The following is a 14138-nucleotide window of genomic DNA, read 5'->3' on the forward strand; positions in this document are numbered from 1 at the left end:
AGCTCAGTGGATTGAAAGCCAGGCCTAGAGACAGGAGGTCCTAGGTTCAAATCTGGCCTCAGACACTTCCCAGCTGTGTGACCCTGGGTAAGTCACTTGACCCCCATTGCCTAGCCCTTATTACCACTCTTCTGCCTTGGAGCCAATACACAGTATTGACTCCAAGACGGGGTAAGGGTTTAAAAAAAAAATGCTAGATGGGAGGTCCTAGGTTCAAATCTGGCCTCAGACACTTCCCAGCTGTGTGACCCTGGGTAAATCACTTGACCCCCATTGCCTAGCCCTTATTACCACTCTTCTGCCTTGGAGCCAATACACAGTATTGACTCCAAGATGGAAGGTAAGGGTTTAAAAAAAAAATGCTAGATGGGAGGTCCTAGGTTCAAATTTGGTCTCAGACACTTCCCAGCTGTGTGACCCTGGGCAAGTCACTTAACCCTCATTGCCTAGCCCTTACCGCTCTTCTGCCTTAGAGCCAATACACAATATTGACTCCAAGACAGAAGGTAAGGGTTTAAAAAAAAATGCTGACATCTTTTTAGGTTCTCTCTTACCTCTGTTTCTGCCATTTCTGCCACAATCTCATCTTCTTTAAAAACCCTGATGTCAAAATCCTCAGATCCAACAAGAAGCTAAAATTAAAAGAACATGTTTATTCAATTCTTCCAGGGAACAGGCACACAATAAAATTATGATAGCCCTTCAAATGGCATTCCTTCCATTTAAGATGACATACTGCATATCTGAGGTGAAATACTATTCTAAGTCACGACCTGAAACATGTAATCCCACCTTGCTCTCCTGACAATAGGAGGATAAGGAAATCTTGGGTGCATACTCAAAATATGCACCCAAAAAGGAACCCTGGTCAGTTCCTTTCATTTGTCAGCAACTCCTGATAGATGGAATCACTACATTCAAAGTCAGAGCTCAACATCCATGAAAAAGTTAGAGGGTCATTATTCAAGTCTTAAAGTGGCTCATCTACAAATGGGTGATTTAAAAGGCTGACAATAAATCTTAATTTTTTCTCAAATCTCTGATGGACAACAGAAGTTGAAAAAACTAAGAATAATCATTAATTTGATTTTTAAGACATCGAAGCACATTATAAAATTCTGTTATTACAGTTTTAACTCTAGACATTAATCCAATATTTCAAAATGACATAACTAGGCATCTAATTGATCAGAATAAGGAAGAAGGTTAAATGGGACCTATCACCTACTAACAGGGTAACAAAAACAATCAGAATTATAACACTCATCTTGCAACATTAATGTTACCATTACAAGAAAATTTTTCAACCATCTACAAAGGAGAAGAGCCTCTTCCCCCACATACCTCTTTCTTTCCATCACCATCAAAGTCACACAATGCTAAAGAATGTACATTGTCTCCAGTAACCTAAAATAAAACCAATATTTGTTTTTAAAATAAGACCAAGGATCATTACATTTCTCTCTTGTCTTATTTAATACAACTATTTTTGCTACATGAAAAAATAAGAGGATTTAATGAAGAACCATTAGGTACTAGTCACTCTTTTTCTATATAGAAAACAACAAATATAAACTGTAATCAGGTTTGATTCACTCAAAAGGTCAATTACAATGCACACAACAATAGTAGCATCTGATATTTATAATGTTAAGGTTTGCAAAGCACTGCCCATATATTTTATTTTTGTAACAACTCTGTGAGGCTGGTATTACAGGTACTATTGGTCCCATTTTATAGGTGAAGAAACTGAGGCTCAGTGATGTTAAGTGACTTGCCTATGGCCTCTTAGGAAGTCAAAGTCAAAGCAGAGGCAGAACTAAAATTTCAGTTTCTGGCTTAAGTCTAGTGTTGTTATTATCCTGTTATGCTATGGATATATAAATATGCTTTCATATATGCACAAATACATATATGCATTTATTTACATACAGATATACACACACATGTAAACATACACGTTTTATGTAAATATACACATATATAAAAACTAGTTCTCCCTATTGTCTTCCTCCTGCTAAAAGCCTAGGGGATACTCACAGATCCAGTTCCACTACTAATAGAAATCATATGAGCTTTGGCTTATTCCATCTCTGACCTAGGCCAGATAACCTACTTACCCCACACTCATGGGGAATCACCATATTGATGCTGGAATGACTTGGTGTGAACAGCCAAATGACTTGGCCCATTGCACCTCAGAACTCCTGAGCCCAAAAGATTACCCAACCTCAGCCTCCCCAGTAACTTAGACTATAAGTGTGCACTACCAAGCCCAACAAGTCATGGAATACTTAAAGAATATCACAGGGAAGACAATTTACCAAAATTTAAATTTATCAAAATTCTTACAGGTATATAAAGAGAACTTTTTTAGCCTCATACCGTCCAAAATAGATCATTTCCTTCATGATCAAAGCCCTGAAGAGCACAATTTCCACCAATAATCGCAAGAGGTGATGGAATATCTCCCAGTGTTCCAAGCACTATTGCATTTGCCCCATCTGTAACCTAAAGAAATAGTAAAATGACTCACGCTGAATGCAATACCCACATTTAAATGTGCATTATTTTATATCAACAACCTCCAAATAATCTAATAATTATTAATAAGTTGCAGTTCAAAGTATTAGGTGTAGATCATAATTGTCAATGAAGAAATCCAGGACAGAGAAAATAAGTGGCTTACCTAAGATAGCACCAGGATTAAACTCAGTCTTCTCTCTAAGCTCTATAACAGTTTGCTACAATAAAGCCTTGGCCATCAGAACCCCTAGAAAATAAATCATTCTAGATGGCTGCCTTTATCTCTTTATTCATTCAATTAAAAAAAATTTAACCACTTTGTATGGAATTTTTTCTAAAATGTATTTACGTAATCTTTTCTTGATGTTAAGATCTTTAATTTTTATACTATGGCAAGCATACACTCAAATTCTCCTTCCATACTTCATTGGGTTATGAAAGTAACACTGGGTCCTGGAATATTCTACCAACATAAAACAAAGTCTTATAAATCCAACCAGGCTGTGATGGCTTCAAGCACAAGACCATAAGCCTGTTGTCCAAGGACAACCCTAGCTAAACTGGAAGAGCATCTTCACTAAGTTTCTCTCAGAGTGACTAATCTCTTACACATCGCAATTCATGAATGCTATCTACACTGAAATATAGAGGGTCAAAACCTGATAGATAAAGGGAGTAATTACACTGATGACATCATAGATTCTTAAAAGAAATGAGATATTAAAGTACTAGAGTGATGCTCCCCAGGGCCCACTGAGGGTCTATAAGACTGCTGGCCCTAGCATTTATTGACTGTGGTTTTTTGAGTTCTTGAGTCTGCTTTTTATATTTTTATTATTTCCTCCCTCACTGTCTCAGTATGAGCTGTCATTTTCACTCATGTCAGCATATCTTCTGCTTTCATTATTCTATTCATATGACTATGAAAGAGGGAACGGGTACAACAAATGAGATTGTCAGTCTCTCTATCTTTAATTTTAAAAAAGTGATGTGAATAAACAGGTAATGAGAATTAATTACCATAAACTACTTGCCTCTCTGTAAAATAAATCTGAGTTGTTGTAAACATCATAAGCCAAAAGGTTAGTCTGGGTTCCCACCAGAAGAGAATCATATCCCAATTCAGGATTCAGGATTCCTGCTGTAAGACAGCTGACTGCTTGATTAATGTTGAGAAGGGAAACATCTGAATCAAGGGGGCTCTGGAGAAGACGAGATACGTTTAGACGCTGGCTACGTGCATGAGGATTGTGAATAAAAACCTGCAAAAAAAATTATGTTATTTTACCAAATACCAAAAATTTTAAATTGCTAACAATTCTAACCATTCTGTATCAACTAATAAGCATTAAAATATTCACAAAAAAGGAGCCACTCTCTCTAACTCCCTGCCAAGTTCATAAATCAAGCATTAATACAGAATGCCAAAACAGATAACTTTTAGTCATAATCAATGTCATATGTGGTGTTGTTGTTCAGTCATTCATTCATGCCCAGCTCTTAATGGCCTCATATACCATAACATCCATGGGATTTTCTTAGCAAAGGATACTGGAGTAACTGCCATTTCCTTCTCCAGTGGATTAAGGCAAACAGAGGTTAAGTGATTTTACCAGTCACATAGCTAGTAAGTATCTGATGCTTAGGTCTTCCTAACTATAGGTTTAGTGCTCTATCCACTGAGTCATCAACCTATCTCTAGATAGGTATGTGCATTTATACATATACAAGCTTATTTACATGAATATTTAGATAGGTGCTTTAGACTGACAATCTGCCCAGAATTGAGAAGCAGAAGGACTTTCTATTAGCAATTGGCAGCTATTGGTTCCTTAAGAGACTATCAATAAATATATTTCTGTTGTTGCTTACTATTATAACTGATATGCAAGACATCAGCAGTTCAAGCATCCCAGATGCTAGAAAACCAATATTAATCAGCTTTATATACAACTATCCACTATTCTATTCCAAGAGTATAATTCATGTACATTCCAAAAGACCACAGAAGTTCTTTGATCCAAGCATCTACAAATCAGTTTCTTAACCCTTAAAACATCCTGACCAATTAGGATATTTCTGAGTCATAAAAATTCTGTAACTTCCTGAAGGCTATGACAGTCAATGTCAGTGAGGTAAAGAAGTAAATACTTTACCCAAGGGTGACCAATTCTATAGTTTCAAGCATTACCAATACACTGTAGGAGGTGATCTGTGGATTCTTTCAATCTCTATTTTACTCTCTTGTTCAAGAATATCAGGGCAGTTTTCTTGGATAATTTCTTGTAATATATGACATCTAGGCTTTTTTTTGGTCATGACTTTCAGAGAGTTCAATAATTCTTAAATTGTTTTCTAGGTCAGTTGTCTTTTTTTAATGAGATATTTCATATTTTCTTCTATTTCTTCATTCTTTTATTTTTGTTTTATTGCTTCTTGATGTCTTGTGAAGTCACTAGTTTATATTTGCCCAATTCTAATTTTTAAAAACTGAATTTTCCCCCTGACCTTTTGATCCTCTTTTTCCATTTGGTCCATTCTTCTTCTCATGTAACTCTTTTCTTCAGTGGATTTTTGTGACTCCTTTCCCAATTGATCAATTTTGCTTTTAAGCTGTTGCCTTCTTTTTCTCACTTTTCTTCAACCTATCTTACTTGATTTTTGAATTCCTTTTTGAGATCTTCCAGAGAATGAGCCCAATCTCCAGGTGTTTTTGTTGTTGTTGTTGTTGAGGTCTTGCTTGTAGTTCCCTGTATCCTGTCATCCTCTCTCTGTTGGTTCTTCTCTCTGCTCTTTTTCTCCATAGAAGCTTTATCATAGTTACCTTCTTTTTCTGTTGTTTACTCATTTCCTCAGCCTTTTGTTTTTATTGTTTTTGTTTTTTGCTTGTGGACTATACACTTGCCAATTCTCTCTTCTCTGCTGATCTACTGGATTAAGCCAGTTGAGCTAATCTGCCCTGGACCTAAATCTTCACTGAGCCAGCTGCCAAGGCCCACAAGAGCCCAGCCAGATGGATCCCTTGTCCTCCCTGCCAGCTGCTGTCAGGACTAAGACCTCAAGAGGTATGTCTGAGGTGCCCCTCTGCTAGCCCCTGTCCCAGGTTCCCAAAGTCAGTCTATGCCCAATTGAAGAATCCAGAAAGGGGAGAAGGTAAAAGGGGAATCAGTCAGCATTATTCTGTGTGCAGTTTTGTTTCTGGTCCCCACCTCATACAGTGAAAATTGACTCTCTCTCTCCCTGCCTTTCAAGTTGTGTTCAGCAGGAAAATCCCATGATTCTATTTTGTTGTTGGATTTGGGTTCCTAGCTTTTTGAAGCATTTTTTAAAGATTTGTATGGAAGGATAGTTAGAGCAGTTTCAGCTTTTGCTGCTACTAAGCTGCCATCTTCACCAAGAACAAGCTCAAGCATTACCAATATAACTAATATGTGTTCTTTAATAAGTCACTTTAAATATTCTCAGCCTTGATTTTCTCATCTGTAAAATGAGGGAGTTAGACTAGATAACTTCTGAAGGCCCATCTACTTCTAACATCTAAGTCCTATAATTCTAAAGTACTAAAGGGATAAGCACTAAGTTATGAGAGGTGCCATGGTTTAGTGCATAAAGAGATGGCCTTAGCCATTAAGATCCATATCCCAGTGCTGAGTCTGGCATATATAGGCTGTATAATCCTGGGCCAGGTACAACTTCCCAGGGTCCCCAGCAGCTCTTTAAAACTATAAATTCAAGGCAGTTGCCAATTTACAATTGTGGAGGAAATATCCTTACCAAGAATTCATGATACCATTAAAATTATTGTAATAGGCCAAAAAAGGCATTAACAATGACAAAATTCCTTAACATAAAAGGGAACACTGATTTTAGAATGTAACTAACCAACGATAATTTCATTAAGACTTTCAGTAATGCATGCAAAATTATTTAATAAATAAGGAAACAAATCATGTGATGAGGTAAAAAACTTATTATCAATATTCAAATAAAATAAAAATTTCTGCTTATTATGATTTCAAACAAGATTATTTTAAATGTTATAAACTAAAAAGATGGTTTTAACAAATTTTCAACAATAATGTTTAAAAGTAGGGGGGAAATGATTGTACTCACCTTTACAAATATGTTCTACAAACAACTAACCCTGGTACCACATCAAAAAACTATACCAAATGTTCTTTTAGAAATATACTGCATGTGGTGGCAAAAAATTGGAAAATGAGGGGATGCCCTTCAATTGGGGAATGGCTGAACAAATTGTGGTATATGTTGGTGATGGAATACTATTGTGCTAAAAGGAATAATAAAGCAGAGGAATTCCCTGGGGACTGGAACAACCTCCAGGAAGTAATGCAGAGTGAGAGGAGCAGAACCAGGAGAACATTGTACACAGAGACTGACACACTGTGGTACAATTGAACGTACTGGACTTCTCCATTAGTATCAATGCAATGCCCCTGAACAATCTACAGGGATCTATGAGAAAAAACACTATCCACAAACAGGGGACAAACTATGGGAGTAAAAACACCAAGGAAAGGCAACTACTTGACTACAGGGGTTGAGGGGATATGATTGAGGAGAGACTCTAAATGAACACTCTAATGCAAATACCAACAACATGGAAATGGGTTCCAATCAAGAACACATGTGATACCCAGTGGAATCGCGCGTCGGCTATGGGAAGGGTGGCGGGAGGGGGGAAGAAAAGAAAATGATCCTTTTTTTCCAATGAATAATGTTTGAAAATGACCAAATAAAATAATGTTTAATAGAAATATGCTATACATTCTGGGAAGAGAGAGGGTAGGTTGATAATGGGGTAAATCTTATATATGGGATAATTAAGGTGTTTATGAGTAGATGCTAATAATTTTAATCTAAAAAACATCTTAATATAACATACCCATTTCTAAGAATTTTTCTCCAAGATTGAAAATAGTTGATTAAAAACATTTAAGTTCCTATTTTGTCCCTAGAACTGTGTGACACAATGGGACACAGACAAAAATCAAGAAGCTTATTCTATTGGAAGAAAGCAACATATTTAGATATAAATATATTCAAAATGTATTTGAGTAAGGTAAATAACTTTGTTAATTATGAAAAAATATGAGAGAGAAGAGGAAGTGAGTCATATCTGTATCTGCTATTGACTTGTGAAGAATTTGGTGTTTGCTCCCCCTAGTGATGCTAAATAAAAGCCATAGGATAGGATAATACTTCTCTTAATCCATTTCCTACTGTTTAATGTATAAATAAATCAAAAGCTCATACTAGGAGTAGCCAGGTAGTTCAGTGGATTGAGAGCTAAGCCTGGAGACAGGAGGTCATGGGTTCAAATCTAACCTGAGATTCTTTGTTACTGTGTAACCCTAGACAAGTCACTTTATCCCCCTTTTGCCTAGCCCTTATCACTCTTCTGCCTTGGAACCAATGCACAGTATTGATTCTAAGATGAAAGGGAAGCTTTCTGTTTATTGTTTGTTTTTTTAAAGAACTCATTATTACAGACAAAGAAGATGTCCAAAGGACACACCAATGATAACTACCTTGATATGCTACAGATGACCTTCTATGTGTGATGAAAAGGTGTAAGGCTGACTCTACATGTGAGTGAATTGAAGAAACTGATTGTCTTTGGGACCCAGATTAACCTAAAGAAACTGTCTGAAAATTACAGCCTGGCTGAACTCCACCTGCCAGTCCCTAATTCCATACCAATTCTCAGAGTCTCTCTGGAAGCAGCTAACCAAAAGTCCTTGGGCTTTAATAAATATATCTGATTGCAGACATGGAATCTTTGACTACAGAGCTTTTATCTCTGAAATAAGACTGAAATGAGACTATCTCTAACTGAGCTATTTCAATATTACTCCCTGTTTCATTTAACCTTGACAAAGCATCTGCTAGTGTTGCTATTCTATGTCACATTGTATTCCCAAGTATGAGAACTGATCTGTTCATGCTTGATAGCATGCTAAAGAATGTTATTGCACCCCAAAAAATATGTATCATGGATATCTTTGTTCCCCCTTGCACATGACAATCTGTCCCTGTCCCTGGGAACTCTCTGTTTATACTACCCCAGTTCCCTGCCTCGATCAGTCACTTCTCTTCACAAAGAATTATAAAGTAGCTACTGGTCAATTATTGAGTGCTTATTGGTACTAGACCAGTTTTCTACCACGAACATGTATGTCCTTGCCTAATAAAGATTATCTTGATTTTAAAGCATCATATCTCTCAGTCATCTCTCAGTTCTTGGAAAGTGGGATAAAGGTTTCTAGGGGTCTTGGCACCCCAAAGTGTTTGCTCTCCCTTGGTGAGAGATGTAAGTTCCATAGAATTAATGCCTCAGTTCCTGCTCTTGCACCTAAGAAAATAAAAAGTATTCAGTATTATTTAGGCCTTTCTGAAAAATTGTCTATATTCTTCACAATTTGGGTTCTTCTGCATTTCTTTTAAAAGTTCCCTTACCGATAGTTTGGTGGTCCCAGAGATCTAAGTTTCAGGAAAGAACTTCACTAAAGAAGTAATGACTACTCGGTTTAGAATAAACTATGCTAAAATATCCCTCCTCAGAATAGAATACAGAATGCAACTCAAAGAACTAGGTCAGTCTTCAGAGCATATAAAACAAGTAAGTCCCAAACGTATGCATCCTAGTCATAAGGTTTTGTCAGTCTCATAAATCATGTTGCAGAATTCTCAGGTCAAATGATTGGAGAGAACATTTTAATCAAACTTTTTTTAAACTCTCAAATTCCTATATTCAAGAATTATTTCTTATTCTTCTCTTTCCAGCTATTTCCCCCAAAAGATCCTACTTTAGAATAAGTCTTTGATGACAAGCACTCAAGTCAGAATTTAGTTTCCAACTATGTCTTTAAGTTATACCAGTGGTTTCCATATTGTACAGTGATGCCCTTTGTTTTGGGGGGGAAATTGTTACTGCTTTCATTTTTCCAAAAACAACCTATGTAAATATTATCTTAGCATGTGTTTTACTCAAATAGAATTAATTTATTATAGTTTTATAACAATCTTAATAAAAAATAATGTAGTAAATAGTTTTACTGATAAGATTTATAATTTTCATTTTTGTTAAAACAAATAATAATTGTAATAATATTATGGTGATAGGCAGCTTGTTTTTTGGCGCAAATTTTCTTGAAACATAATGAATGAATGAATGAATGAATGAATGAAAAGGCAACAGTATTTATTGTGTCAAAAAGTTTACTAATAGAAGGGGATTCGAACTGAAAAATCAAGGCAGTTCCTATTCTCAAAACACTCACACTCTAAAAAAGGGAGATAACATTCAAAAAAAGTTTAACTATAGGGCAGGCATAAAGGCCCATAAGGCCCAAGGTGGCATGGGCAGATGGCAAAGTCTGGAGCTCTATAGGTTACATAAATTGGGAAGACAGAGTATACATTGCTTTAGGGCAGATGTCAAGACATAAAGGATCACTGAAGAAAGTGGCAGAGTAGATAAATGGCCTGGTGATATTCCATCTCATCAGAAGGAATGGAATTCTTTCCATCTCACCTAAGCCCTGAGTAGTCTCAGGTAGACTACTCATTTTGAGTAATCAAACAGCTGGAGAGAAGCAGGAAAGAAAGGGGGAAGAGTGCCCTAGGTGGTCTACTGAGGTTGGCAATAGGAAAAAGAAATAAGGGAAAGGGATTCAGGAGGATAGTTTAAGGAAGAGCCAAGAGAGAGGAGTGATAGAGAGGCACTGTGGTGGCCTCCAGTGTCCAAATCCCTCCAAACAGATATAGAAAATGCAAATCCTGATGTGGAAATGCAGAAAAAAATCACAGGTCATTTATCCAACCAAGCACAGAATAAGTGGATAGACAGAGAAGTCTGCAGACACTAGGGACTGGCTCAAGGTAGAACTTCAAGTAGAACATTCCAACACCGAGGGGAAAGCAAGGGCAAGAATAGATTCCAGACAAAATAGGGCTCCACCAGACCCATAACTGGGAACCACAATGGAGAGACAGGTACCAATTAGCAGCTATATTGCTGCTACATAGTTCCAGGTCACATACCCAACACAAGAGTGAGAAGAGGAACTGCATGTCAGGTGGTTGATGTACCCAGGTAGGGACGCCTGGGACAGTATCCCAAGAAAAGAAAAAGTTCAGAAGTCAGTGGCAGCAGATTGGCTCAGACCCCAAGCACATTGTAGGGTCTTACTAAGGAAGTGAGGAGGAATAAGCAAAGCAGGAATCCCAGACCAAAAGGGAGCCCACATTTCTGCCACTCTGAGCAGAGCTTTTTATATGGCTGACAGGGGCAGTGGTCAGCTCCTGCACAGACCCAAACCTAGGTCAGCAGAAATTTGCAAAACTCAGACTAAATGTGCAGCAATCAGACTGTGTCCTGCATCAGACCTTTTTTGTAAGTCCCCAGCCTGTCCTTAATATCCTAGAAAATACAACACTCAAAGACCTAAGAAAGCAGGAACAGGATTAGTCTAGATCTTCCCTCCAGAAGTGCCACAGAGTCCAGATCTAACATTTCCTACAGAGGCAACAGTGATGAAGTGGATACAATACTAGGCCTGGAGTCAGGAAGACCTCAGCTCAAATCCAGCCTCAGATACTTATTAGCTATGTAATCATGGCCAAGTCACTTAGCCTCTGTTTTCCTCAACTGTAAAATGAGGATAATAGCAGCACCTACTTTGCAGTAAAAGCAAAACAAAACAAAACAAAAATAAACACCTAGCATGGTATCTAGCACACAGTAGGGACTACATAAATATTTATTGCCTTCTCCCTAAAGGAAATCTTTCCTAATGTCCCTAAGTGCTATATGTCATACAAATCTATCACCCATCCCCCCACAATTTTATATTTATCTATATATGTGCTGTTTCTTTTCCATTCCCCCTTGCCGTCCTCCCCCAATGTCAGCTACTTGAGGTCAGGGACTCTTGATTTTTGTCTTTATATCTCCAGCACATAATAGAGACCTAATAACTGTTTGTTGAATTGAATTAACCCTCAACTCTATTCCATTTTACTTGTGCTACAATTTGTAAAGGATAGAATCAAACTATTAATGTCAGAAGCCCAAAAGTTGAGATCTGGATTCCAGTGCCTTCTCTATTATTTAACCTAATTTGTGACTATAGCCAAATTCCTTCACTGTTTCCGGACTTAAGAAGATAAAATCCTTCACTTGCCAACATCATAGACTGAGATATGAAGACAGTATAGTTGAATATGAAAAGATTATTGTAAAGATTTCTTTTTAAAGAACTATGTAAATGAGTTCCAAAGATGTGAGTGCAAGTTAATGGGCTTACTTTTGAATGTCCCTCAAAATATAGGATAACGGGCCTAGAGTGCTTTATAGCCTTGTTCTGGAGTAGGCAAGAAAGGTTATACCTAGTTTGCATGCTAAAAAACTGAAGCACAGTGCCAGGCACCATGGAGGTACTTAATAAATGCTGGTTTAATTTAAATGAATCACAATGGATTGAATTGATGCTTGCCGGCAGTATGGAAGAGTGAGAAATTCCAAATGGATTTGGAATTAGGAACTAGAGGGTCTGGTCAAATCCTGGTTCAGCCATTTTTAACCTGTGTGGCCTTGGACAAATCAATTCTCTGGACCTCAGTTTCCTCCTGGCAAAATGAAGATACAATCTCTAAGGTTTTTCAAAATCTTAAGATTCTATGAAATACTGAAATATTGTATTAACAGCAATCAAGGTCCCACTTTGGTGGAGGATCCAGTGAACAACTTGTCTGTTATCTAAAGTCCTTCTAACTATAGTCAGGGAGGTTGCACATCAGGATGGTGGCAAAGTGAGAATTTTTTGGACATAGCAATTCTTCAAGATCAAGTACTATATCATGGAAGACAATATACCTAGGTGAAAGAATTTCAAACTGGAAAAACCTGGGATATCACCTTGGGTCATCCTTCATTTTACAGATAGGAAACCAGGACCAGGTAACCTGCCCAAGGTCATTTCAGATAGTAAAATAGATGGTATTTGAAGCCAGGTCTGGCAACCCTTTGAAAACGGGAGGTACTCAAGTAATATTTCCTTGTTATATACTTGTGTTATATAATATATGTACGTATTATATAACACTATATATCAAGCATCCAGTAGGGGGAAATGAGGGGGCAGTAAGCTGTGAAGGAAGCAATGGAGGTGTGCGCTGGGGAATTATAATTAATAATAATAATAATAATGATAGTATGAGCACTCTAGCTCCACACTGCAGTGGCTGGGGTTGCCTGGCAACTATGCCTGAGGAGGGCTAGCCTGGGAGAATCGCATAAAGATTCAGAGAGGAGGAGCATCAGGGCGGGGAGGTCGAGGGGGAGGGGGAGAGGTGCTCATCCTCCATCCCAATGAAGGCCGCAGGAGGCTGTGCCCCTTTACCTTGCCAGCTTGGGTGGCGGCCGCCAGGCACGTGTGGGTTCCGTCGTAGCGACCCACGGCCACCATGCGCGGGCTGATTTTGTGGCGCAGCTTCAGAGTAAACACTGGCAGCAGCATGATAACGCCGGCAGCCGCTCCTCCGGCCCCAGCGGAGTTCTCCCGCTGAGATGGGACGGGAGGGTGACTGGGCCTGGCCGACCTCTAGGAGGGACCGCCACGGGCAGGAAACCGCGCGGGCCGGACCCAGTACTCCATCCGCTGCCTTAGCCTCTCAGCTCGGGTTTAGCCCCGCCCCATTTCCCTGGCCCCGCCCCCACTTCTGTCCTGCATGGCTTCCGTCTCTGCTTTGCCCTGCCTCCTCCCAGGTGGCACCGCCCTCTTCTGATCTTCCTCTACTTTTGCGACAACCACGCCTCTCACTTCCTAATACTTTAGCCTACGCCCCGCCCCTATATCTGCCCTGCCTCCGCCTTCGCCCCACCCTCTGCTTTTCCTCCACTTAGGGTCCCCTAGTAGACTTCTTCGTGTTCTGCTACTTATTCTCGCTGCTATACGCAGCTGGGGCGCATGTCCTCTTCCTCCAGAGCTAGGGTTGTCTCTGTCTTTCGGACCCTAGACTTCTCTTCCCTTCCAGCTCCCAGGCAGTCAAACTCGCATTCCTACTCCATGACCCCAAACTGACGCCCCTTCGAGGAAGGAACCCACTCAGCAGCCTGCCTTTACCTTAGCTGCGGGAAGGGGAGGGGAAGCCTGGGCTTCAAACTCACTGCACTAAGCCTTGTTAGGCAAGCCAATTAATTCATTCTCAAGTGTTCACAGATAACAACTGATTTATGTGTTATCTTCTCCAGGAATGTTTTTATCTTAAGATAGGACGCCTGGAGAATTACTTCAAGATAGAAAGGACCTTATAGATCATCTTTTCCAACTCAATTTTTTTACATTTGAGGAAAATGAGGCTCAGAAAGTTGGGACTTTCCCTGGGGTATACAGTTATTAATTGACAGAGCTAAGGTTTGAATTCTGATCTGACTCCTAGCCCAAGACCTTTTCTATTACATCATTAGACTTAGCCCAAAGGAATCAATTCTCTTAAGGTAACTTCTTTCACTGTGGCAAGGAAGCTACTTCCAAGGATAGCCTTGACCTCATCTTTAACAAATGTTCTTCCCCCTTGTGTATAGT

The 14138-nt window shown here is 38.9% G+C and overlaps 1 protein-coding gene across 2 annotated transcripts in view; it reads right to left on the minus strand.

The window, feature by feature from the left end:
- Positions 1-13627, minus strand: part of BBS2 (Bardet-Biedl syndrome 2) — a 37451-nt gene extending 23824 nt beyond the window's left edge. Inside the window, exons 1-5 of one of the 2 annotated variants that reach the window (XM_007474884.3) lie at positions 12954-13627; positions 3561-3788; positions 2386-2511; positions 1345-1407; positions 555-632 (exon numbers count right to left, since the gene is read on the minus strand). In XM_007474884.3, the coding sequence (XP_007474946.1) occupies positions 555-632; positions 1345-1407; positions 2386-2511; positions 3561-3788; positions 12954-13070 (612 nt within the window). In that variant the 5' untranslated portion in view covers positions 13071-13627. The remainder of the gene's footprint in view (positions 1-554; positions 633-1344; positions 1408-2385; positions 2512-3560; positions 3789-12953) is intronic. The other variant, XM_001364861.4, reaches the window with a different exon arrangement.
- Between the last annotated feature and the right edge of the window lie 511 nt (positions 13628-14138).

The sequence above is a fragment of the Monodelphis domestica genome, chromosome 1 (assembly GCF_027887165.1).
Source record: "Monodelphis domestica isolate mMonDom1 chromosome 1, mMonDom1.pri, whole genome shotgun sequence".
NCBI classification, from domain to species: domain Eukaryota; kingdom Metazoa; phylum Chordata; class Mammalia; order Didelphimorphia; family Didelphidae; genus Monodelphis; species Monodelphis domestica.